Source organism: Quercus lobata, chromosome 5 (assembly GCF_001633185.2).
Source record: "Quercus lobata isolate SW786 chromosome 5, ValleyOak3.0 Primary Assembly, whole genome shotgun sequence".
Classification (NCBI taxonomy): Eukaryota; Viridiplantae; Streptophyta; class Magnoliopsida; order Fagales; family Fagaceae; genus Quercus; species Quercus lobata.
The window spans coordinates 17,893,785-17,918,306 of NC_044908.1; the positions used below are offsets into that span (position 1 = coordinate 17,893,785).

Sequence of the window (24,522 nt, forward strand, 5' to 3'; positions counted from 1 at the left end):
GGAGTGAGGGGGATTGTTTTTGTTGTTCAGTGTATGGTTCCAATGAACTCTGTTCTCTTTCCCTTTTGATTGCAATTCACTAATTTAAGCGGTTTGTTTTCTTTTACATTGAAAGGCTATCAAAAGGTGTTTTAATGTTGTGAAAAAGATCAAAAGGTGTTTTAATGCTGTGAAATAGTTCAATTTATTACCTTTTTTTGTTCGTTTAGACCTCTTAAACTAGATTGTTTAACCTATTATATTAACCAAGTGATTACTTAGATTAATTATTCAGATCTAGGTTAAACACAAATAAATCATATCATGCAAAATAGCGGAAAATAGCTAACATCACGATATGATGACCCAGGAAAACTGATGAAACAAACCGTTTCAAGGTAAAAACTTGGAAAGGATTTGACCTAACTATCCTCAAGGTAAATCGAATCCACTATAAGAAAATTGAAGTTTTTACAATCAGATTTAACCCTAAATCCATTGCTACCTCTAGTAGTAACTTACTGACACGACTATGTGCAAGCTTCAAATTCACGGATTCCTTCTCTTCTTGGATTTACTGCAACACAAGCACCCACGCTTATGACTTTGAGATCCCACTCAAAGGTTTTAAATCACCTTCACTTGTTGATCTTTGTAGCAGCAACTTCTACAACATCGGATCTTGAGTTTCTTCAAAGAATATTGTTGGTAGAAGACTTGAGAGAGCTTTGGGTACAAAACCCTAAATCTAAAATTAGAGGCACAAGATGCACTCGTCTCTCTCTAAAAAACTTAAAAGCCCCCCTATAGGGTTAGCTTATAATGTCCTTTAAATACTGGAAAAAACAGATCGCGATTTGGGCTTCAAACGAACAAGTTATGGGCTTTTTACGTTTGCTGATTTTTGCTAATCTATGACTTCCAATCGATTGAAAAATTCTCCTGATTGATCAAACCAGTTTGATTTTGACTTTCTGAACCTGCAAATTGTATGTTCTTTGAATTTTGACTTGAAGCATTTTAAGAATTGTCTAAGATGACTTCATAGACTTTAAGATCTATATTTAGACAAGTTTATGTTTATGGTTTGCCAATTATTCTAAACTTTTAGAACCTAACACGTTTTAATAGTAAACGTGATAGAAAATTAAATAGATTTTTTCCTATATGGCAGCACCTCCTTAATTGTAGGAAAAGGCTTTTTTTCCTGCAATTAAGGTCGTGCTGCCATGTAGGAAAAAAGCCTATCCAAAATTTTTCCATGTTTAAGTAAAAAAGTGATAAATTATACTGTTTCAAAACTTTAAAAAACTATTTAATGGTTTTTCAATATATATATAGAAAAAAAAAAAAAACCCTTGAAATTCAGAGGTAGAGAAGGAGAGAGATAGAGTTCATAAGAGGGAGAATCGTTTTGATACAACCAAAAAAAAAAAAAAAAAAGCTGGGATAGAGAGAGAGGGAGTTTACTAGGCCGTATGCCTGCCAAAGTCCAATCTCCCACCACCATTAGACTCCTATGACCCCCACGGTAAATTTTTGTTTTTTTCATTGTTAAAATTTATGGATTTGGTTATATACTTATCTTTGGTTGGATTGATATCGATTTAGGTGTTTGGGTTAAAGTTGATTTTGATTAAGGAATCTGGGTAAGAATGCTTTAAGTTTGGGGTATTTGAATTAAATTAGTGAAGATTGGAGACCCCATGTGAAATTGATGTATTATAAATCACAATTTGCTATTTCAACAAGCTGTGAAATTTATTGTGTTTGTGGAATAAAATGATTTTAACTAAAGGTTTTAACACGGTTACATATTTTAAAAATCTAATCATTAGATTGTATGCTTTTTATGTTTTTAACATACATGTCAAATTTTGTTTAAATTGGATATTATTTATTATTCAATCCATGAACTTAATTTTCGTGCATAATTTAAGGCTATAAAAGTTAAAATATAAATATTTGATTGATAATATAGTTATTGATTTTTTATCTTCTTGAAAATTTTCAAACATGAAGAATATAATAAGAACCTTCATGAAGGCCATAGGAACAAAGCTCCAACAGAAACGTTTCAATGCGGCTCCAATAACAAAAACCAATTTGAAGGTTTAACCTTCCTTTTTTTTTTTTTTTTTTTTTTTTCTTTTTATGAGAAAGATTTGAAGGTTTAACTTTAAGAATAGCAGCGGTGAGCTATGCACCTATAGCCTAAAAATTGAAGTGACCGATTTAGGAATATTTGTAGCGATAATTTGAAACGTCGGTTTCATATTATTATTAGTATAATATACTAAAACAAAGGGTCATTTATTTCACTGGAAAAGATGAATCCACCGATATGATAAATTTAGGAAAATATTACAAACATATGGTCTATTAGGACAGGCAATAGGTACAACTTTTAACAAACACGTCATGTGTTCCATTGAAGTCCAATATGAATTATCAGGAGATTACAATTAAAGAAAATAATAGAACTTAGGTACAATTTATTAAGTTTCTCAATTAATATCAAACAAATAAAAACATTAGATTTAATTTTCATTGAGAAAGACAACATTATTTATTCTCATTGATCAATGCAATCATGTGTTTGAATCTAATTGAAGAAAGTAATGTAGAAAATTTCAGGAACTATACCTAACTTTTGCCCCAATTCAAAGACAGTTAAGATCCAATATTCCAATCTCATTTTTGGACAAGTTTCCTTGTTGAAGGATTGAGTTCTGTAATCATATTCATATTGACCATTTCAACTGAATAATTTGATTCACCCTTCCTTTGAGCTAATTCAGATGTCAAACACTCCTTTAGTTTAATCACCACCTCACTCATGGTTGGCCTTTCAATGGAGGTGGAAGACACACAAGCCATTGCGATTTCAACAACTTTCCAAGCAGAGTTAACATTGAAATTTCCATGCAACCTTGGATCAACAATATTTTGAATATCTCCTTTATCAACCATGATTCTCACCCATTGGCTTATATGAGTATTTTCACGGGATCTTTCTATTACACGTTGACTTGTGACTATCTCCAAAAGGACAACTCCAAAACTATAAACATCACTTTTTTCAGTCAACCTATATGAAGTGGAGTACCTGCAAGCCAATGCATGTCATACTTAAAAAAAAATAAAAATAAAAATAAAAAAAAAAATAAAAAAAAAATAATAATAAAAAAAAAAAATAAAAAATAAAAAATAAATAAATAAAAAAAATTGTAATTATTAGAAGTTTAATTTTCAAGTCATTCGCATTTGTCTTTAACTGGTATAAGGTTTGTATCTAATGCTTGGGATCAATGATACTTATAATGTATTTAACGAAATGAATTTTGAAGTTGAGAAGTAATCTTAAGTAAAAAAAATACTCACTCAGGATCGAGGTACCCAGGGGTGCCGGCAACACTAAAAGTTGAGACATGAGTGCCACCATCAGTTGGGAAAATTTTGGAAAGACCAAAATCACCTATTTTGGCATGAAAATTTTCATTCAACAAGATGTTTGTAGTCTTCACGTCTCTATGTATTATAGGTGGTTTACATCCATGGTGCAAATACTCCAGTCCTACATTTTATAGTCCAAATCATTTTTAGAAAAAATAAAATGAAATCTTATTAAAGATAAAGTTAAGCAAATCAACTCATCACTCATGGCTAACCTTGTGCTGCGTCCATTGCAATATTTAGCCTTGCTTCCCAACTCAAGATGTTATTATTCTTACCTGCATTATATGAAATTCCTAAGCGTTTCTAGTTGTGTGATTCAGTTAAAGTAATCTTGATCATGCGAAAATTAATGCAAGAAAAATTTAGAAAGGGAAATGGTTTTCTATCTTTAATGTTGGATTGTGTCCTCTTTAGGCCCAAGCTTAGTTTGGTCGTGTACATATGCACTACTAGTCGTAGACTATGCCAATGGAGTATGGATACAGGACACCTCTCTTTAAAAAAAAAAAAAAAAAGAATTCGATAATATACTCAATTCCTATGGAGAATCAAATAAGGTAGCTTAAAAATTGGAATCTTCTCTAGATACTTTTATTATGACCAACCTGAAAGATGTGCATCTAAGTCTCCGTTGGCCATGTACTCATATACAAGCCCCATATTTGTTCCTTCATAGCAATACCCGACAAGGGTAGTCAGGTTTCTATGATGAACTCTCATAAGAAGTTTCACCTGTAATTCAAGAAGTATCATTTTCATTAGTATGATATATAAATCTGTGTATGTATCCATGTGAAAGCTCAAGAATCTAAGTCACTGTCGCTTGCCTCTGCTTGAAATTGTTGATACCCTTGATCTGATGCCACAGAAAGCACTTTCACTGCAACTTGAGTGTCATCAACATAGCCATGGTAAACTTGTCCGAATCCGCCCTTACCAAGAATCCTCTCAAAATTGTTGGTAATTCTTATAAGATCAGCATATGTAAATTGGCGTTGTATTGACTCTATTGACTGAAACGACGTCGTCTGGATGTTGGATTCTGTTCCCGCTATGGCCACTGTGAACATCATTATTATAAGAAACATAAGTGAGGAGAATGTATTCTTTGTTTACTTGAATATGGGTCTTGTATTTCAATTCTAACCTTTATTCTTGTCTTTTTTTCTTCTCTTAAGTCCCCACAAGACAGCCACAACAATCAATGAGAGGATGAGCAATACACCAACCGATGCCCCTATTGGAACAGCAATATTGTTCTTCTTTTTGCATGATCCAAATCCACAAACATTTAAATTTTCATCCACACTAGAGCAAATAAAGGATGGTGGTGAGATCATGTATTATGAAAGGAAAATAATTGTTATAATGAAGGGTTACATTATCTTCGAAAAAAATCATACCTTAGTAATAGAGAACCATTCTTCGATCTCTGAATGAGGTCAGCTGGAATAGTACCAGTGAGTTGATTTTTTTCCAAGTTTCTGCAAAGGTAGGGTGTATATGATTTTTGTCATTTCTAACAAATTAAGAAATTTTTGGTAACAATCTTAAAATTCAACTTACAGGACCCTCAAGTATTGCAATTGTGAAAGGAAATCAGGCACTGATCCAGTAAGATTATTGTTTGATATATCCCTGAAATGACAAAATCACTTACCTTGTCATAAAAATTGTAACAATTTTGGTAATCATTATCATGTTTTTACATTTTTTACTAAGTAAATTGCAAATACTTACAAATATTGTAACATTATGAGATTTGATATAAAAACAGATACCACTCCAGTCAATCCACTAGAGGACAAGTTCCTGATTCAATTTACATTTCACGGTAAGAGATACTTCAAAAATAAGTTTCCAAGTCATAAGGCTTATATGAATGAATAAACTTACAAGGATGTTATTCTAGGTGGGTTAATACTATCATAGCTGCAATTTAAACCTGCCCATGAGTATGCTTGTGGGAGACACGGATCTCCTTCCCAATTTCTTTGTATTCCGTATGCTAACTTGATTTTTGTGATGGCATCAACTATAACATTTTCATATGCATCCAAATAAGTTTTTTTAAAAAGTACAAAATAGAATAAGGCACTAGATGACATGCATGTGTAGAAGAAAACATACCATCTTGTTGGTTTGTTCCTGGTTTTGAGAGATCTCTAATTGAATATATCTCGAGTGCATTGAGGATAGGTGGCAGTGTTGAACTTTTTGTTTTGGAGATTAAAAGATCATAATTTTGGGCAATCGCCAAGATGGATGTGCTGTACACTGTGGATGTGTACAAGTATTGAGGAACAATAGGTCCATAAAAGAACTTCCCATTTACTGTAACGTTGAATGATCTGGACTGATTAGCTTTGAGGTTCACAACTTCAGCAAAGTGCATGTAGACATAGTATTGTGAGGAAGTAGCATTCTGCGAATTCCAATTCAACTCCAGAGGAGCACTAACATTAATTGGAGTGGAAGCAGTGCTCATAACAATAGAAGGTGGTTGGTAATAATTGTTACTTTGGGAGTCAATAAGAAGTGAGGTACTTAAAGTTGTAGACGAATTATAGTTCAAGGGAGTCCAAACGCGATCATAAAGGTCTGTTGGATACCTAAGAAAACATAGATATTCAGAATAAGCCAGCAACTAATTGATAATAGTGTGCAATGTTCATATTGGGTTTGGGTTATTTTTCAATCTAATGTGGCCTTTTTGATTGAGAAAACGTCAACCCAACACAACCAATGGTAACTTTAAAAACTAGCCCACCTTGTGTTGGGTTGGGTTACCACGTTGAGGCAATTTTGTGAGACCTAATAAAAAAATGGATCTTCTTTGAATTTTTAAGTCCTTTTTTTTTTTTTTTTTTTTTTTTATATTGGAATTTTTAAGTCCATTATTTAATAAATAATTACAATTTATACAGTCGATTTTAACTTTCTATTTTCATCAAAAGCTAAGTGTCAAAATATCAAAATAAATAAAAATAACTAATTTAAGCTAAGTACCAAAAATCCAATATAAATTATTCTAAGGAGAACTAAGGTTTGAAACTCCCCTCCTCTTTTATGTACCGATCGAATTATTAAGATAAAGTTAAGTCTTATATAACTTTAAGTAACATTATACCGCCTAATAATATTTTATTTAATTAATATTTTTAAAAACCCATGGTTAGATTATATGTTCTCCTCATTTTAACACATATGTTAAATTTTATACAAATAAGATTTCATTTACTAATCCATAATCACATTTTTAGTAAATAATTTTATAACAAAATGAACTTAAAATTTAAACATTTTACAAATGAGGCAGTTATTCATCACATATCCTCTTTAAATTTCGCAAGCACCGAGTGTATTTAAAGAAAATACATTCTAACATTAGATTGGTCAAATTTCACGAAGACATTCTTCGTGTGGCCCGATCTAGAAAATGAAATTTTAATGGTGAAATGGGCCTTATCCATTTTCGTGCAATATGGGGAGCATTCAATTCCGATCCATTACTATATGTGTGTGTATATATATATATACTGTTTCAAATGATGTAATCTTATATAAAATGACTCACCTGTATGTTTTGCCAGTTACTGAACCCACGTCCAAGCGAGCGAAGAGTGCCAATGATCCAGAATTTGATAAATACGTCTTATTGCTCAATGGCCTTAACTCTATTGCCGATATAAATGGCACCCCGAAGCCCGTGTTTACAAGACAGATTTGTAAATAATTTTGATATGGGACATGTATGAGCTCCGTGGAGAAATCAAGGGACATATCTGTTATGTTGATCGTATCCCACATATTCACTCCTAGATGGATATCGAATTGTGGTAACTTACTTAGTCCATCATAATTCCCATATACGAAAGTTCCTCGGATCAGATACTTAGTACCTTGCACAATGCTTATGTTGTAACAGTTTCGGATTCCTTGAGGAAAGCTTCTGAGATTCCATACTTGATGTTGATAGCCATCTTTATATACAGCTGATATCTGTTGACTTATACCAGTGTCTATGAATGCCGCATCCGAAATGTAATTTATGCCTGTTGTTGGCTCTGAAAAGCTAGAATTGTCTGGTGATCCACAGGCTATGCTTATGAAGCCTGAGACAAATAGATAGAACAATACCTTAGCTACGTGATTAGCTCAATGATATATTCAAGAATTTAGATTATCATACCTGTTTGATCCTGTGCATCAATTAGATGTATAAGGGCAAAACCAACAAGAAATGCAAGGATGAAATGTTTGAAGCTCCCCATCATGACCATCTATCTTTCTTCTGGCTTATAGGAACACTAGTGCAGAAATTTTCTCCATCATCTAATAAGTACTTTAACAAAGCAGAATATATAGTTTAACAACTTAATCAATTGTACTCATAACTATATGATTTTCTCTAGCAAACTGACAGACTATCAAATTGTTTAATTTATTTGCAAAATACGTGGAAAATTTATTTGTTTATTTTTTAACTCCGAGCTAGTCAATGAGAATAATGGAAACATGCATGGGTTAAACATCTATAATACTCTGAAGTCTGACCTTAGTCTAGAAATTCATATTCATACAGTGTATGAAAGTCTTTTCCTTTCTATATGAACAAGAAAAATTCCAACAATATAGTTAAATATATTATTGTGCTAACAGCACTGTTACCACTTGCATTATAAATAGCGAATTTCTTAAAACAATTATCAAATGCAGCCTGGCCACTAAACAAAACAATTATCAAATGCAGCTTGGGCACTAACTAATACTAAATATTTTTCAATATTTATAAGTACTAGAGTATCTCTTCTTACAAAGCGCGTTAAAGACTGAAAGGACTCCGTGTTATGACAATGATTGGGCATAATTTATTCCCATTGACTTCGTCATTGTTTCAATATTGGTTAGCAGATTTGACTTTTCCTTGAGCAGTAGCTGATAACACAAAAGGGAATACTTTCATTCCATCAAAATGATCTCTATCCAATAAATTCCAGCAAGAAATAGGTGTCAGTAGTTGGTAAAGCCTATCTCAAAACCACCCAGCACCAGGTATTTCTCCTATCACTTTCAGAGAATGAGCCACATGCATGCATAATTTATGAATTGCAAAATGCTAGAGTTATCACCATTTTTATTACAACTAGCTGATGTTCCATGCAATGTGTGGCCAAAAAGTGGGGTAGGAAAAATTAATGTCTTTTGGTGTTAAGGTCTTAATAGCTATATCTCTGATATTAAGTACCTTGAATTTAAATGAACTCAAGTAGGGTTTATATACTAGAAATAGGGATGATAATTTAAACTCTTTCCTGCAAGTACCAGCCTCACCCAACCCTAATGGGTGGGTTTTATCCACCCTGCATAGCAAATGGAGTGGGTATTGAGTTTTGAATTTACACCAAAATAGGTATGGCATAGGTGTAGGGTTGGCCTCCCCTCCCCGTACCCAACTCATGTATATCTATAATTTTTTATAAATTTTATTATGTGTTTATGAATCTTACGATACATAATACAGAAAAATAAAAAATTGATTTGCAATATGATTCATGTTTTGACAACTATGATTATGTCCCAAATTCACCAAAGGTTTAGTTTGTGATGAGACCACAAATGAAAAGGACCTGCATTTTTTTTTTTTTTTCCTAAGGACTTTTCATTTCCAAGGGTTTCTCACTAACATTAAAGAATCTACATACAAATTTCTTTTGAAGAGGATCAAATTAATCAAAAGTGCCCTTTGATCCATCAAGATTAAATTAAACCTCAAATTTCCAACAATGAATCAGAGCTCTATGAGCAATTACAATGATCATTGGCTACAAAATAATGAAGGGTTTGACTTCGCTACATGTCAACATCTTCTTCTAAATGATAAGAGTCATCACCACAATTAGTTACAAAACAAATATGTAAAATTTCCTTAGTATGTGTAACGGCAGCAACTGCAACGACCCCGTCCCAACTGTGTAGATATTGTCCACTTTGGAGCCCATACTCCTCATGGTTTTGTTCTTCCCCAGGTTGCACTGGGGAAAAGGCCTCTACACATTGAATGGAGATCATTCCTTATAAACACATTCCCATGTGCTTCCCTAGGTGATGTGGGATTCCATAGAATGCAAGACCCCCCTTTTGGGTCTTTGTTCTTCCCCAGGTTGCGCTGGGGAAAAGGCCTCTACACATTTGGGACGGGGTCGTTACAGCAACAAGTCCTAGGTCTAACACATAAGGTCCTATATAGCCTTCAAAAGTAGCTATCTACGACTACAAGCCACAAAATTTGACTAAAAAGGTTGCTACATACTTTGTGAAACCATAATTAAATAATGTACAAAGTTTAGTTACAAATTTGATTGTATCCTAAGGTTATAACTTCACTTAATATTTTTTTATTGAAGGTAAATTTTGACAAATCTAACATTGGATTACATTTATTCATATATCCCCTACACTTGCAAAACAACAAGAAGATCAAATATCAATACCTATGCCATCAACCAATTATTTAAATTGCAAGTTTTTTAATATAAAATTATACATAAAAAATAAGTTTATGGATCATATAATAAATAATATTCAATTAACACAATATTTGACATATATGTGTTAAAAGTGTAAATAACATGCAATCTAATATTTAGATTTTTAAAATATGTAGTAATGTTAATTTCTTTTTTAAAGGAAGTTATAGTTTTAAGTTACAACTAAGATTGTAGCCAAACTTTGTCCTAAAACAATATTGAGACACAGTCTATTAGGTAGCATAGCTAATGTACATATGAAATGCAATATTCATGATAATGAATGCTTTTTGCATACATGTTAAAACTTGGGGATTTTGAGTCACGTCTATCATTAAAAATAGTTGTACAATAGAGCACCTCAATTGTGCATAAAAGTACTCAAAATAGTACATTGTGACATTACGTTACTTACATAGTAAGCCACAACAAATATTGGTCATAAACCCACAACAAGGAACCCAATCCCATGTCATGTAATAGTACTCCAGACAGGATTATAAGATGTTATATACTATTTGATAAGTAATTTTTTCAAAAAAAAAATTTCCTTTAAATTAAAGAGGCAATGTGATCTCTAATCAACTATTTATACACACACATATATATATATATATATAGAGAGAGAGAGAGAGAGAGAGAGTAGTAAACATTGTTGTAATAGCCTAAATTTGTGTTTTATCAATAAGAATAGTTAATGGGATGCGATGTCCTACATATATATATATATATATATATATATATAAAAAAGACTTTTTATAGTATTTTTCCTAATATTTATATGAGAAGTTATTTATGTGGTCCCTAAATATTAAAACATGTATTGAGTATTAGACATGAGTAGTAAATAATTTTTTCACGAATAAACTTGTAGCAAATACGTCCATATCGAGCATAAATTAATTCTAAAGCCTCCATTATGTAGTTTTCATTTGTTTTAACCGCATATATCTCTAGGTTTGAATTGATTCAATTACAATTGGCTGCCAACAAATAGTTAAAAAAAGAGTTTCATAGAACTTATGGTAAATCATAGAGTACATGATATTTGATTTGAGAATATATAAGATTCAAGTTAATTTCGGCCGCCACAAATTAAAATTTCTGCCTCCACCCGTGGCCACGTGCCTGCCTTGCTGGTGTGAACTTGATCTTTGCAGATGCGGACTTGAAAAACGAGCAGCACTACTACTCAAATACACAAATGACCCACAAAACACAAATACAAATTGTTTGATGATAAAAATATGTAGAAACTTCGAACGGAATGTGCCAACATTGAACAAGATCTGACACAAATGATAAAATTAAAGAAAAGTAGACACAAAGCAGGAAAGCTTCAAGATTCAGTATGCCAATTTTAATTCTTGGAACAAGTTAAGAACTATCTTGCTGATGGACTGGTTCCAGTAGTCACATTGATTGTGAAAATTGAACTTGAATCATTTAATTCAGTCACACTGTCCCCCCTCCTTTGAGCTAATTCTGTTGCCAAGCACTCCTTTAGATCAACCACTACCTGACTCATGGTTGGCCTATTGAGGGGATTTTCAGATACACAAGTCATGGATACCTCAACAGCCTTCCAGGCAGAGTTGAGATCGAAATCTCCGTTTGGTAATCTTGGATCAACAATACTTCGAATATCCCCATGCGCAACCATGGTATTGACCCATTGGCTTATATGAACGTTCTCAGTGCTTCTCATTATAGCAGGTTGGCCTGTGATTAACTCCATAAGAACAACTCCAAAACTATATACGTCACTTTTCGTAGTTAATTTGTTTGATCTGAAGTACCTGCAACCCCTCTCAGAAAAAATAAAAAAAATTTGATACCAGTTACAACAATATTTTTGATACGGATTAAACTTCAAAAGGGTATCTTAAGATATGTTACTTTCTTCTAATTGCAATTGTCATTAAATTGATTGAAAAAATTTAAATTTTGAAGATGTTAACTAGACCTATAATGGACCGTGTCTGCATGGTGAAACTAATTTTTAGAGAATTATTTATTTATATATTTTATTGATTCAAAAGTTGTTTCAATACAAAATGTGAGGTTTCAAAAAGTAATCCTCAAAAGAGTGTGGTGTTAAACCATCCTAACAAACTGGTACTTACTCGGGGTCTATGTAGCCTGGAGTGCCAGCAACAACTGTTGTCACATAACTACCACCATCAGTTGGGATAACTCTGGATAGGCCAAAATCAGCAATCTTGGCTTGGAATTTTTCATTCAACAAGATGTTTGACGGCTTCACATCTCTGTGAATTATGGGTGGATTACAATCATCATGTAGATACTCCAATCCTGCATTAAAAAAATCCACACATCATACATTGAAAAGGTGAAAAGATGCATGTTAGAAAAGAATTACAGTAAGACTAACCTTGTGCAGAGTCCAATGCAATTCGAATCCTGCCTTCCCAGCTCAAGATATTTGAGTTATTTTCTGCATCCAAAGCATTCAAAAGTAGTAAGTCTCGTGAACAAATTACTTTTCCCTTTCTCTAAATTCTGTTTTTACTGAATACATATTCTACAAGCAATTTAATTATTAAATTTTCCAATGTTTGGAACCTTTCTCACAACCATTTTTACAATTTGTTAAGGTAGCAAGTTATGATTAGAGGAATATATATTTTTATGACTCTACCATTGATAACACAGTTATATTCTAATCACAACAAACCACAATGTGAAAAATTTTCTCTCTAGACTTATTATAATATGACCCACAGAAAGTTAGTGATCTTCAGAAATTGAAATGTAATGACCAAATTAGTATGTGAAACCTATATATTTACTTGTGACCAGACCTGAAATATGGGAATGTAAGTCTCCGTTCACCATGTACTCATAGATGAGAGCGAGCTTGGGTCCTTCATTGCAATATCCAACAAGGATAGTCAAGTTTCTATGATGAACTCTTATAAGAGGTTCAACCTGTAATATAAAGTCACAAATTATTTTCACATATACGAATGAACTAAAAAAATATGGCATAAATTTCGGTTACATGCCTCAGAGTGATATTGCTGATACCCTTCAACTGCTGATTGGGAGATCATCTTTACAGCCACAGGAATTCCATCTACATAACCAAGATAAACTTTTCCAAACCCACCTTCACCAAGAAGTTTCTCGAAGTTGTTGGTAATCATCTGGATATCAGAGTAGGTAAATTGTCGATTCTTTGATTCTAGTTGTACATTTTGAAGGTTGGATACTTTAACTCCTGTCATTTTTCCTAAGATCGTCAAGAATTTGAATAAAATATATGTGGAGTAAATTTTTTTTTCTCAAATGGGAATAAGCAACTTGAATAAACATTTAACCTTGATTAGTAGACGCAGTGTTTGTCTTACCTTCTTGTTCTCTTATTCTTTTAAATATCCAAAAGATACCAGCTGCACCTAATAACAAGATGAAAAATCCGCCAATGGATGCAACTATTGGAACAATGATATTCTTCTTCTTCTTCTGCTCCGTTGTACATGAAATTGATGGGCATAGATTTGGATTTTCTGCCACACTAACATTAAAAAAATCATAGCATAAAAGGTAAGAAATAAGAATAGCAATCACCACTAATCCCTTATACACACTAATTTTTCTTGTAGTGGGATAGTTATGAAAATGAAAAATGGCACAAAAAGTCATGACAGAAAGGAGACCTTAGTAACAGTGAACCACTCTTTGATTTGTCAAGAAGGGCAGCAGGAAGTGAGCCACTCAGGTTGTTTCTTTCTAAGTTTCTGCAAAGGTTGAGAAAATATGATCCCCTTTTCAAATAAAAGTTTTGAAATAATTTTCTGAAATCCATATAACTTACAGGACCCTCAATGATTGCAAATTTGATAGAAAATTAGGAACTGGTCCTGTTAAGCTATTATTTGATAGATCCCTGAAATGAGCAATTCAATTAAAAATTTATTATTGTAATAATAAATGGAGATTAAATATTGGTCCTTTTTACCCTCTTACATGAAAATTAATTGATTGTGTGTGATTTCGATACTTACAAGTATTGTATCATTGTGAGATTGGATATTTAAGGAGCAATTTGCCCAGCCAATCCACTTGATGACAAGTTCCTAATTAATAGAAAATTTTCAATTATTCTAACGTGATAGATTGTACTAAGACAGTTCTTTAGCTTATTTGAAGGCATATACTTACAGTGATGTGATTGTAGGAGATTCAAAAGCATTATAGGTACAGTTTAATCCATCCCACACATACACTGTAGGGGCACATGGATCGCCTTGCCAATTTCTTGTTACTCCATAGATTGTCTTGATGTTCTTGATCGCATCAACTAATGTTTTGAATGCATACAAGAAATTATTCAAAATTGAGATCAAGAATATTAGGACAAACTAAAAACCTTGTTAAAGAAAAACAATGCATTGTGAATAATTTACCATCTTGTTGGTCTGTCTGAGATTGTAAGAGCTCTACAACCGTGTAAAACTCAATGGCATTGATGAGTGGTGGAAGAGTTGATTGTTCAATTTTATAAAGAGTAAACTCAAATTTTCCCCCTTTCAAGGCTGAAGGGCTGTATACAGTGGTTGTGTGCAGGTACTTAGGAATATAAGGTCCACCCCATAACTCCCCATTTAGAGAAATGTTGAATACTCTAGATTCGTTTGCTTTGAGAGCTTTGATTTCAGCAATGTGGATGTAGACATAATATTGGGATGTGTTATCAGGGGGCAGTATCCATGACCACTGATGGTGGTTGGAAATCATTGTGAGTTGTACCCATGACCGCAGTAAGCGAAGTACTTATTGGTGTCCAACCAAACATGGCCGTAGGGGGGAACCACATGCGATCAAGAACATCATCTTTGTACCTGACGCATGTTAAAAAATATTGAATTTATAAGTTCTTACCAAAATCATAGTAATATAAGATGGCATGATATATAAAAAATATGATTCACCTATATGTTTGATTGGTTAATGAACCAAAATCAAGCCGCAGAAAGGTTGACAATGATCCGGATTCAGTGACATACGTGTCATTTTTCAATGGCCTTAGTTCTAATGCTGAAATAAACGGTACACCATTGCCCGTGTTCACCAGACAAAAATCTATATGATCTAATTTTGGTACATGTATGAGCTCCGCAAAGATGAATGTGGATTCATCGAGTAATGTCACTGAATCCCACTTATTAGCATCAATATACAGGTCGAATCCTGGAGGTTTACTTTTTGCATCATAATTTCCATACAAGAAACTCCCTCTGATCAAATATCTGGTGCCATTTGTAATACTAATTGTGTAACAGTTTCTGATTCCTTGAGGAAAGCTTCTGACATAGTAATACTCCTGTTCAAGGCTATTTGTTTTGTACGCTGGTGATATACTCATACTTACACCAACGTCTATGAACGTTGCATCTGATGTATAATTGATGCCTGTTGTTGGCTCAGTATAGCTAGAATTAGCTGGTAGCCCACAATCTAAGCTAATGAAACCTGACCAAAAATAGAGAGACCTTAGCCATTTGGTCAGTAATTAAGTGACAATTAATGTTAACTCTGATAGACTTTGATAACCATACCTGTTTGATTCTGGCCATGAACCAAAAGTGGAGAGAAACCTGCAAGCAATGCAAAGAGAAAATGTTTGTACATCCTGGTAACCCTTTTCAGCTTCTTCTTGCTGAGGAACAGAAAGCCACTAGCCTTATATGTTTATAGCTAATATATTATAGGAAATAGAATATATTGTTGCTTAATCATTTTTTCTCATAGGTAAGAGGATGATATTCTATTGCATAATTTCCAGGACATTATCAACTGTTTAATCAAATGATACTTTTCATGTTTATTCCCTGCAATTAGCCCTGTATCCTTTAGTCAAGGATAATTGAGAGGTAAAATTAACCAACAACACAGACGTGTGAACAAGTTAATCAAACATAAACCATTTCCGGAGAAGGTTAATATATTGAAGTAAGTTAAGAGGCAAAGTCATGAGAAGAATGGTGCCCGCATTTTCAACTCGATAGCTAGTCAAGACATATGCAAGTTGTATGAGCATGTTTGTTGACTTGCATAAACACCAGAGGCAAATGGTCCCTATAGTCCATTTTAGTCCGTTAAGGTTTATTTTCACACCTTAATTTAGTTATTTTGTTTTAACTAATTTATTGGGTTAATTTAATTTCTTTGGGGAAAAAAACCTTTGCTTGAAAGAACAAATTCAAAAAACTAAAGTACAATGTTTGACAACAAACTTTATTGTAGTCATCTAAGGCTATACAAGTCTACTCAATATTTTTTAATTAAATGTGAATTTTGACAAATTCACCATTGGACTACATTTTCTTATTATATTCTACATAGTTGCAAAATTTCTAGAAAATCAAATATCAATAGATATGTTATCAATCCAATATTAAAATTTAAAATTTTTGTAGCCTAAAATTATTCGTAAAAAATATGTTTATAAAGTGTATAGTAAATAATAACTTGTTGACATGAAATTTGACACGTATATGTTAAAAACATAAAATATATATATATATGCAATTCAACGGTTAGATTTTCAAAATATATAATAGTTAATTTTACTAGTGGGAGTAGTAGACTTAGATTATAGCGAAGTTTGTAGGCTGAATTGGCCGAATACCACTATTTGCAAAAATATGTTGCAATCTACCACTATTTAGGAACTCGAGTTCCTCAAACTTGAGTTTGCTATGTAACTTGAGTTGAAGGAACTCGAGTTTCACTAAAATTTGCCTTTGTGGCAATGGCTGCCTGGAACTTTTAATTTTTAAGTTAGTTATTTGTAGTTCTTGACCTTTTTTAGTACTCATATTTCATAAACAGTGGTAGATTGCAACATATTTTGGTAAATAGTGATATTTGGTCATTTTGGCTCAAGTTTGTAACCAAACTTTGGCAATGTATTTTTTTATTTTTTTTTTTATACGTACATGAAATTAATTGGCTTCAAATTACTCATTTAACTAACTAGCAGCACAGGACTCAGTCAATCAAGCTTCTTGGTTGAATGGTAGATTTGATTCTTATGTGATGAAATTGTCGTATTATACATATAAAAACAATGGGCGGTAGGGTTGTGGGAAATGGAGATCCTAGGCATGAACTAGACATAGAAGAGCAAAACCACCAATCAATTCAAACATAAAATGGTTTGCAACCCCCATCAACATCATAGATAGAGAGAGAGAATATCTTACCGATCGACATGGTCAATTGTCATTTTCATTAGAAAGATTTTCTTGCAAATTGACAATTCATAAATTCTTTAACTTGTATGTCCCTGACCTTTTTTGGTTCTCATTATAAAGTAACTATAAAATTATTTTAATTGATTTTTTTTTTTTTTTTAAGTCCAAGTCAATGTGGAAGAGTATATTGTTACAAAAGAGTTGATGTCTCAGCAACAACTCGGAATTTCATTAGCGAAGTCTTTGAACAATAATCAAATGCAACTTGTTCACAAACCGCCAGCAAAGCTGGTTTTGAACTGTATCAAAATAATATCTGAATTTCAAGATTGTGAACATTTTTTCTTTCGCTGAATTAAAGATATTATTTAATAAAAACAAGAGGGGCTTGAACCTTCACCATTGTTAAACATATGGGGGAGGCTGGAGATGGGGATGGTTACATGCTCAATTTATTCAATAAGTCTAAGTCAAAATTTGGAGAATGATAATTCATTGGCAAGTTTGACTTTTCATGCTCCACAGCTGATAGGAGATAGCACAATAGGGAACATAGCTGAGGACATGCTTTTTGTCATCTTATACGTACCATATATACTGCGAAAAATATAAAAGAATAGTTTAGCTACTTAGTCAGTTGTCCTTGTTGGGTAGATTCTCTTGCAAATCCACAGCTCATCAAATTAGCAAATAAAGGGAATCAACCTTTGTGCCGCAAGTTTTAATACAATTTTATAGTGGTGAACTATAAGTAATAATAAAAAAAAATTAAGACTTTGTAAAAGTGAGATAAAAGTTTTAGTCATAAAAGAATTGAAATGTTGAATAGACACATGTTGCTGTCATGTTTTGTACATGCAGGATACTTAGTGAAAATAATTATTATTACTCTAAGTCAATGCCATTCCAAATAAAAATAAATAAAAAAACCTCCAAGTCAACGATAAAAAAAAAAAGTCATACAGGCTAACGTTCATAATATGCTAAAGTCAAATCCTAAAGCGCACCATATTGAAATAGAGCAGTACTTAATACACTGAAGCCATATAGGTGACTCTCACTCTCCGATCTCATCGGTGCATGGGTTAAAGCTCACAAATTTTACAAAATTGAATGGTTTTAATGGGATCCAGTACATTAGTGTTGGTATAATCGCAACCAACACTAATTCATAAATGTTTTGTTTCTCTCTATTAATTGCTTTTTTTTTTGGTAGAAAGGATATTGCATTATCTCTCAATTGTTTGTACATATCTTCTTTGTCTACTTCATTCCCTTGATGAAGTAGTTTCTTCTTGATATAATTTTTCTTATCTATCTTAAAAAAAAAAAAAAAAAAAAAAGTTGTGGAAGTTCCTATAGTATTCTTCTCTTAAGTTGATTAAAAATAAAAATCAATTCCTTTGGATAGAAATTTTGTGTAATCTGTAAAGAAAGTTTTCGTTTAAATCTGTCTATACTAGGATTGTATTCTTCCAATTTGAAATATATATATTTGTAATAGTTAAGAAAAATTGTATTAAAAACTAGGATTGTGTTCTAATAAATTTTTTTTTTTTAATTTTCGGGATTTTTTATTTAAGAAATTGAAAGAAAAAAAAAAAAAAAAAAAAAAAAAAAAAAAAAAAAAAAAGGAAAAAAAAAAGTGTACTTAACGGTAAGCAACCATTTATCAAAATCTAACATAGGTTCCAAATTTAATAAACTTAAAATTAGAGGACTCAAGTGAAGTTAGAGGCATAAAATGAATTTTGGTTAAACTTGGAGAGTATAATTTACATATTTACCTTATTTTCATGCATTCTCCTTTCGTTTTTTAATATGGCATTAGAGTTATGTTTCTACTTCTTTCAATGGTATTCTCTCCCATTATGCTAGTCCTTGCACTTAGCCACCAGTCCATCACATCTGGTTGTATCTAGTGCATTAAGCCAACTTTTAATTTTGAATTTTTATGTACAGCTTTTTAAAATCTTACATTTTCAAAGTTGATGTTAATCATACAACAAGCTTATGTCAAGGTCATTTAGAAATGTGGGTAACCCTCCAAGCCACTTGATCCCAACCCCTACATATCCAATCACATTTATTTCCATGGCCCAATCTAATGATGCTACACATGGCGGTTCAAAATGTGGCAGTTTTCTTTAATGGCAGAAAATTATGGGGTTGTCTTTGGTGAAATTTCCAACCTAGTACCAAAGAAGGATGAATCAGAAAATGCCTTTGCTATATACCTCAAAGATTGAGACAGTATTCTGTGCGAGATGCTGTCTTAGTTGATCTAAGATTTGGTTCCCATCATCAAGAGTCTCATGCCAAAACTTTGAATTTTGAATTGCAAAGGCAATCTGATATTTTCTCGCCAACTGCTGTAATTTCACTCAAGACGTAGCTTTAAGAGTTTCAGATTATTATTACAAGAAATGCATTAGGTACCAAGTCAGTCCATTATTTATTTTTATTCCCAAGTTTTTTATACGTGGGAACAATCATTTGGTCCAGATTCTCCACAAAAACATGTAGACGATATGAAGCACTTTACCAAATACTGTGATCACAACAAATTTATACACTTCATGATGCCTCTTCGAGATGACTTTGAGCCCTCATCGGTCTCACTATTGCGCATGGTACTCCTCTTCCATCCTAGGATGCTGCTTTCATAAAGCTCGTCTTGAGGAAAAAATAGGCAGTCTACCCCAAATTTTTAAAAAAAGAAAAAAGAAAAAAGAAAAAAGAAAAACCTTGTACTGAAGAGTTCTCCAAATTTTATTGGCTGAATTTATAGATCGAGTTTGAGATTAATAGGTACATATCACAAATAAATTGTCCATCATAGCTACTAGTTTTAACACATAATGATCTGATTACAAATAAATTGCAACGACATAAAAAAAGAAAAGTAGACAAAGCAGGAAAGCTTCAAGATTAAGTATGAAAATTTTAATGCTTGGAACAACTTAAGAACTATCTTGCTGAAGGACTAGTTCTAGCAGTCACATGGATTGTGAAAATTGGACTTGAATCATTTGATTCAGTCACACTGTCCTCCTTCCTTCGAGCTAATTCTGTTGCCAAGCATTCCTTTAGATCAATAACTACCTGACTCATGGTTGGCCTATTGAGGGGATTTTCAGATACACAAGTCAGGGATACTTCAACAGCCTTCCAGGCAGAGTTGAGATCGAAATCTCCGTTTGGTAATCTTGGATCAACAATACTTCGAATATCCCCGTGCGCAACAGTGGAATTGACCCATTGACTTATATGAACGGGCTCAGTGCTTCTCTTTATAGCAGGTCGACCTGTGATTAACTCCATAAGAACAACTCCAAAGCTATATACATCACTTTTCTTAGTTAATTTGTTTGATCTGAAGTACCTGCAATCCCTCTCGGAAAAATAAAAAAAGGTTGATACCAATTACGAAAATATTTTTGACACAGATTAAACTTCAGAAGGGTATATTAAGATATTTTATTTTCTTTTAATTGCAATTGTCATTGGATTTGTTGAAATTTTTTAAATTTTGATGATGTTAACTAGACCTATAATGGACTATGTTTGTATGGTGAAGTAAATCAGTAGAGAATAATTTTCATTATTTACGTATTTTATTGTTTCAAAAGTTATTTCAATAGAGAAAATGAGGTTTTAAGAAGTTATACTTCAAAAGAGTGTGGTGTTAAACCATCCTAACAAACCGGTACTTACTCGGGGTCTAAGTAGCCTGGACTGCCAGCAACAGTTGCTGTCACATAACTGCTACCATCTGTTGGGATAACTCTGGACAGGCCAAAATCAGCAATCTTGGCTTGGAATTTTTCATTCAACAAGATGTTTGATGGCTTCACATCTCTGTGAATAATGGGTGGATTACAGTCATCGTGTAGATACTCCAATCCTGCATTTGAAAATCCACACTTCATACATTGAAAAGCTGAAAAGATGCATGTTAGAAAATAATTATGCTAAGACTACCTTGTGCAGAGTCCAATGCAATTCGAATTCTGCCTTCCCAACTTAAGATATTTGAGTTATTTTCTGCATCCAAAGCATTCCACGGTAGTAACTAGTAAGTCTCATGAAGTAATTACTTTGCCCTTTCTCTAAGTTCTATTTCCGCTGAATAAATATTGTCCATGCAATTTATTAAATTTTCCAAGCAATGGTAGGAAGATATATTTTTTCACAACCTTGTTTACAACTTGTTAAAAGTTTTGGTTATAGGACTATCACTTTTTATGAGTCCACCGCTAATACAACTTTTGTTATAAACCAATCACAAGAAACCAGGTTGTGAAAAAATTTGCCGATAGGCTTATTAAAATATACCCATAGAAAGTTTGTGATCTTCAGAAATCAAAATGAACAACCAAAAAATGTGAAACCTGTACTTATACTTGTGACCAGACCTGAAATATGGGAATGCAAGTCTCCATTCACCATATACTCATAGATGAGAGCGAGATTGGGTCCTTCTTTGCAATATCCAACAAGGATAGTCAAGTTTCTATGATGAACTCTTATAAGAGGTTCAACCTGTAATATAAAGACACAATTTATTTTCATATATTTGAATGATCTAAAAAATATGGCACAGGTTGTGGTTACGTGCCTCAGACAGAAATTGCTGATACCCTTCAATTGCTGATTGGGAGATCATCTTTACAGCCACAGGATTTCCTTCTACGAAACCAAGATAAACTTTGCCAAACCCACCTTGACCAAGAAGTTTCTCAAAGTTGTTCGTAATCATCTGGATATCAGAGTAGGTAAATTGTCGATTCTTTGATTCTAGTTGCATACTGTTGGTTGTGTTACCTCCCGTCACATTCCCTAAGATCATCAAGAGTTGTAATATAATATATGTTGAGTAATTTTTTTTTTTTTTTTTCAAATGGGAATATACAACTTGAATAAACATTTAGCCTTGATTAGTAGACTTTGTGCTTGTCTTACCTTCTCTTTCTTTTGTTTTTTTAAATATCCAAAAGATACCAGCTGCAGCTAATAACAAGAACAATCCGCCAACTGATGCCACTATTGGAACAATAATATTCGTCTTCTTCTTCTTCTGCTCCGTTGTACAAGAAACTGATGAGCATAGATTTGGATTTTCTCCCACACTATCATTAAAACAATTCACGGCGAAAAATGAAAGAATTGCGACCACCATTAGTCTGTTATATATGTGCTAGAAATAGGTGTAAATGTAATTCTTTGATATTTTTCTTGTAGGAGGATAGTTATGAAAATGAAAAATGGGAAAAAAAAGTTATGACAGAAAGCTGACCTTAATAACAGTGAACCACTCTTTGATTTGGCAAGAAGGGCAGCAGGAAGTGAGCCACTCAAGTTGTTTCCTTCTAAGTTTCTGCAAAGGTTGAGAAAACATGATGATTTTGTTTTTGAATAGAAGTTTTGAAATACCTTTCCAGATCCTAATAACTTACAAGACCCTCAATGATTGCAAATTTGAGAGAAAGTCAGGCACTGGTCCAGTTAAGTTATTATTTGATAGATCCCTGAAATAAAAAATCCAATTAAAAACTTATTGATTGTAAAAAAAAAAAAAAGGGGGGGCTTAGACTCTTACATAAAAATTAATTGAAAGTGTGAGATTTCGATACTTACAAGTACTGTATCAATGTGAGATTTGATATGTAAGGAGCAATCTGCCCAGTCAATCCACTTGATGACAAATTCCTAATTAATAGAAAAAATTTTAAGTTATTTTAACATTATATGGACTAAAGTTAGAAAGTTTTGTAGGTTGTCTGGAGGCATATGCTTACAGTGATATGATTGTAGGAGATTCATAAGCATTAGAGGTACAATTTAATCCATCCCACACAAACGCTGTAGGGGCACATGGATCTCCTTGCCAATTTCTTGTTACTCCATACATTGACTGGATGTTCTTCATTGCATCAACTAAAGTTTCGAATGCATACAAGAGATACATGGCAGTTGAGATCATGTACATTAAGACAAACCAAAAACCTTGTTAAAGAAAAACAATGCATTATGAATAATTTACCATCTTGTTGGTCTGTCTGAGATTGTAAGAGCTCTACAACCTTGTAAACCTCAATGGCATTGATGAGTGGTGGAAGAGCTGATTGTTCAATTTTATAAAGAACAAACTCAAATTTTCCCCCTTTCAAGGCTGAAGGGCTGTATACAGTGGTTGTGTGCAGGTACTTAGGAATTATAGGTCCACCCCATAACACCCCATTTAGAGAAATGTTGAATACTCTAGATTCGTTTGCTTTGAGCTCTCTGATTTCAGCAATGTGCATGTAGACGTAATATTGGGTTGTATTATCCGGGGCCACCCAGTTGAATGTCATGGGTACACTTGCATTTATTGCTGTGGAGGCAGTATCCATGACCACTGATGGTGGTTGGAAATCGTTGTGAGTTATGCCATCCACTGTAAGCGAAGTACTTATTGGTGTCCAATCAACCATGGCCGTAGGGGGGAACCACATGCGATCAAAAACATCGTCTTTGTACCTAAATGTTTTCCAATAATGCATGTCAGAAAATATTGAACTTCAAAGTTCTTACAAAAATCATAGTATGGTATAAAAAATATGACTCACCTATATGTTTGATTGGTTAATGTACCAAAATCAAGCCGCACGAAAGTTGACAATGATCCAGCTACAGTGACATATGTGTCATTTTTCAGTGGCCTAAGTTCTAATGCAGAAATAAACGGTACACCATGGCCCGTGTTCACCAGACAAAAATCAATATGATCTAATTTTGGGACATGTATGAGCTCTGCATAGATGAATGTGGATTCATCGAGTAATGTCACTGAATCCCACTTATTAGCATCAATATACAGGTCGAATGCTGGAGGTTTACTTTTGGCATCATAATTCGCATACAAGAAACTCCCTCGGATCAAGTATCTGGTGCCACTTGTAAGACTTATTGTGTAACAGTTTCTGGTTTCTTGAGGAAAGCTTCTGACATAGTTATACTCCTGTTCAAGGCTATTTGTTTTGTACACAGGTGATATGCTCATACTTACACCAGTGTCTATGAACGTTGCATCTGATATATAATTGATGCCTGTTATTGGCTCAGTATAGCTTGAATTAGCTGGTAGCCCACAATCTAAGCTAATGAAACCTGACCAAAAATAGAGAGAGACCTTAGCCATATGGGCAATAATTAAGAGATAATATATATTAAAACTGATAGACTTAGATAACGATACCTGATTGATCCTGGCCATGAACCAAAAGTAGAGAGAAACCAGCAAGAAATGCAAAGAGAAAATGATTGAACATCCTTGTAACCAT

At 33.2% G+C, this 24,522-nt stretch overlaps 2 protein-coding genes and 1 pseudogene across 2 annotated transcripts; all 3 read right to left on the reverse strand.

The window, feature by feature from the left end:
- Nucleotides 1–2,673: 2,673 nt before the first annotated feature.
- Nucleotides 2,674–7,721, reverse strand: LOC115990101 (LRR receptor-like serine/threonine-protein kinase IOS1). The gene is made up of 13 exons (XM_031113962.1): nucleotides 7,631–7,721; nucleotides 7,016–7,553; nucleotides 5,569–6,050; nucleotides 5,335–5,473; nucleotides 5,179–5,250; nucleotides 5,005–5,076; nucleotides 4,842–4,922; nucleotides 4,586–4,746; nucleotides 4,266–4,498; nucleotides 4,044–4,170; nucleotides 3,651–3,713; nucleotides 3,364–3,556; nucleotides 2,674–3,088 (listed from the first exon to the last, which is right to left on the reverse strand). Exons 1-13 carry the CDS (start codon nucleotides 7,719–7,721, stop codon nucleotides 2,674–2,676), a joined length of 2,667 nt encoding a protein of 888 aa, XP_030969822.1.
- Nucleotides 7,722–11,352: 3,631 nt separating this feature from the next.
- Nucleotides 11,353–15,626, reverse strand: LOC115992520 (annotated as a pseudogene).
- Nucleotides 15,627–20,164: 4,538 nt separating this feature from the next.
- LOC115990102 (LRR receptor-like serine/threonine-protein kinase IOS1) lies at nucleotides 20,165–24,522 on the reverse strand. The gene is made up of 13 exons (XM_031113964.1): nucleotides 24,438–24,522; nucleotides 23,809–24,349; nucleotides 23,241–23,719; nucleotides 22,996–23,134; nucleotides 22,835–22,906; nucleotides 22,654–22,725; nucleotides 22,494–22,574; nucleotides 22,144–22,326; nucleotides 21,816–22,005; nucleotides 21,601–21,739; nucleotides 21,179–21,241; nucleotides 20,912–21,101; nucleotides 20,165–20,579 (listed from the first exon to the last, which is right to left on the reverse strand). Exons 1-13 carry the CDS (start codon nucleotides 24,520–24,522, stop codon nucleotides 20,165–20,167), a joined length of 2,649 nt encoding a protein of 882 aa, XP_030969824.1.

Bases quoted from the DNA above. Each gene is read 5' to 3' on its own strand.
- LOC115990101 (XM_031113962.1), bottom strand. From the start codon at position 7,721: ATGGTCATGATGGGGAGCTTCAAACATTTCATCCTTGCATTTCTTGTT. The intron at 6,051-7,015 runs GTGAGTCATTTT...ATGTTTTCTTAG, and splicing joins GTAACTGGCAAAACATACAG to GTATCCAACAGACCTTTATG. The intron at 5,251-5,334 runs GTAAGTTTATTC...AAATTGAATCAG, and splicing joins CCACCTAGAATAACATCCTT to GAACTTGTCCTCTAGTGGAT.
- LOC115990102 (XM_031113964.1), bottom strand. From the start codon at position 24,522: ATGGTTACAAGGATGTTCAATCATTTTCTCTTTGCATTTCTTGCTGGT. The intron at 23,720-23,808 runs GTGAGTCATATT...GAAAACATTTAG, and splicing joins TTAACCAATCAAACATATAG to GTACAAAGACGATGTTTTTG. The intron at 22,726-22,834 runs GTAAGTATCGAA...TTTTTATTTCAG, and splicing joins CTCACATTGATACAGTACTT to GGATCTATCAAATAATAACT.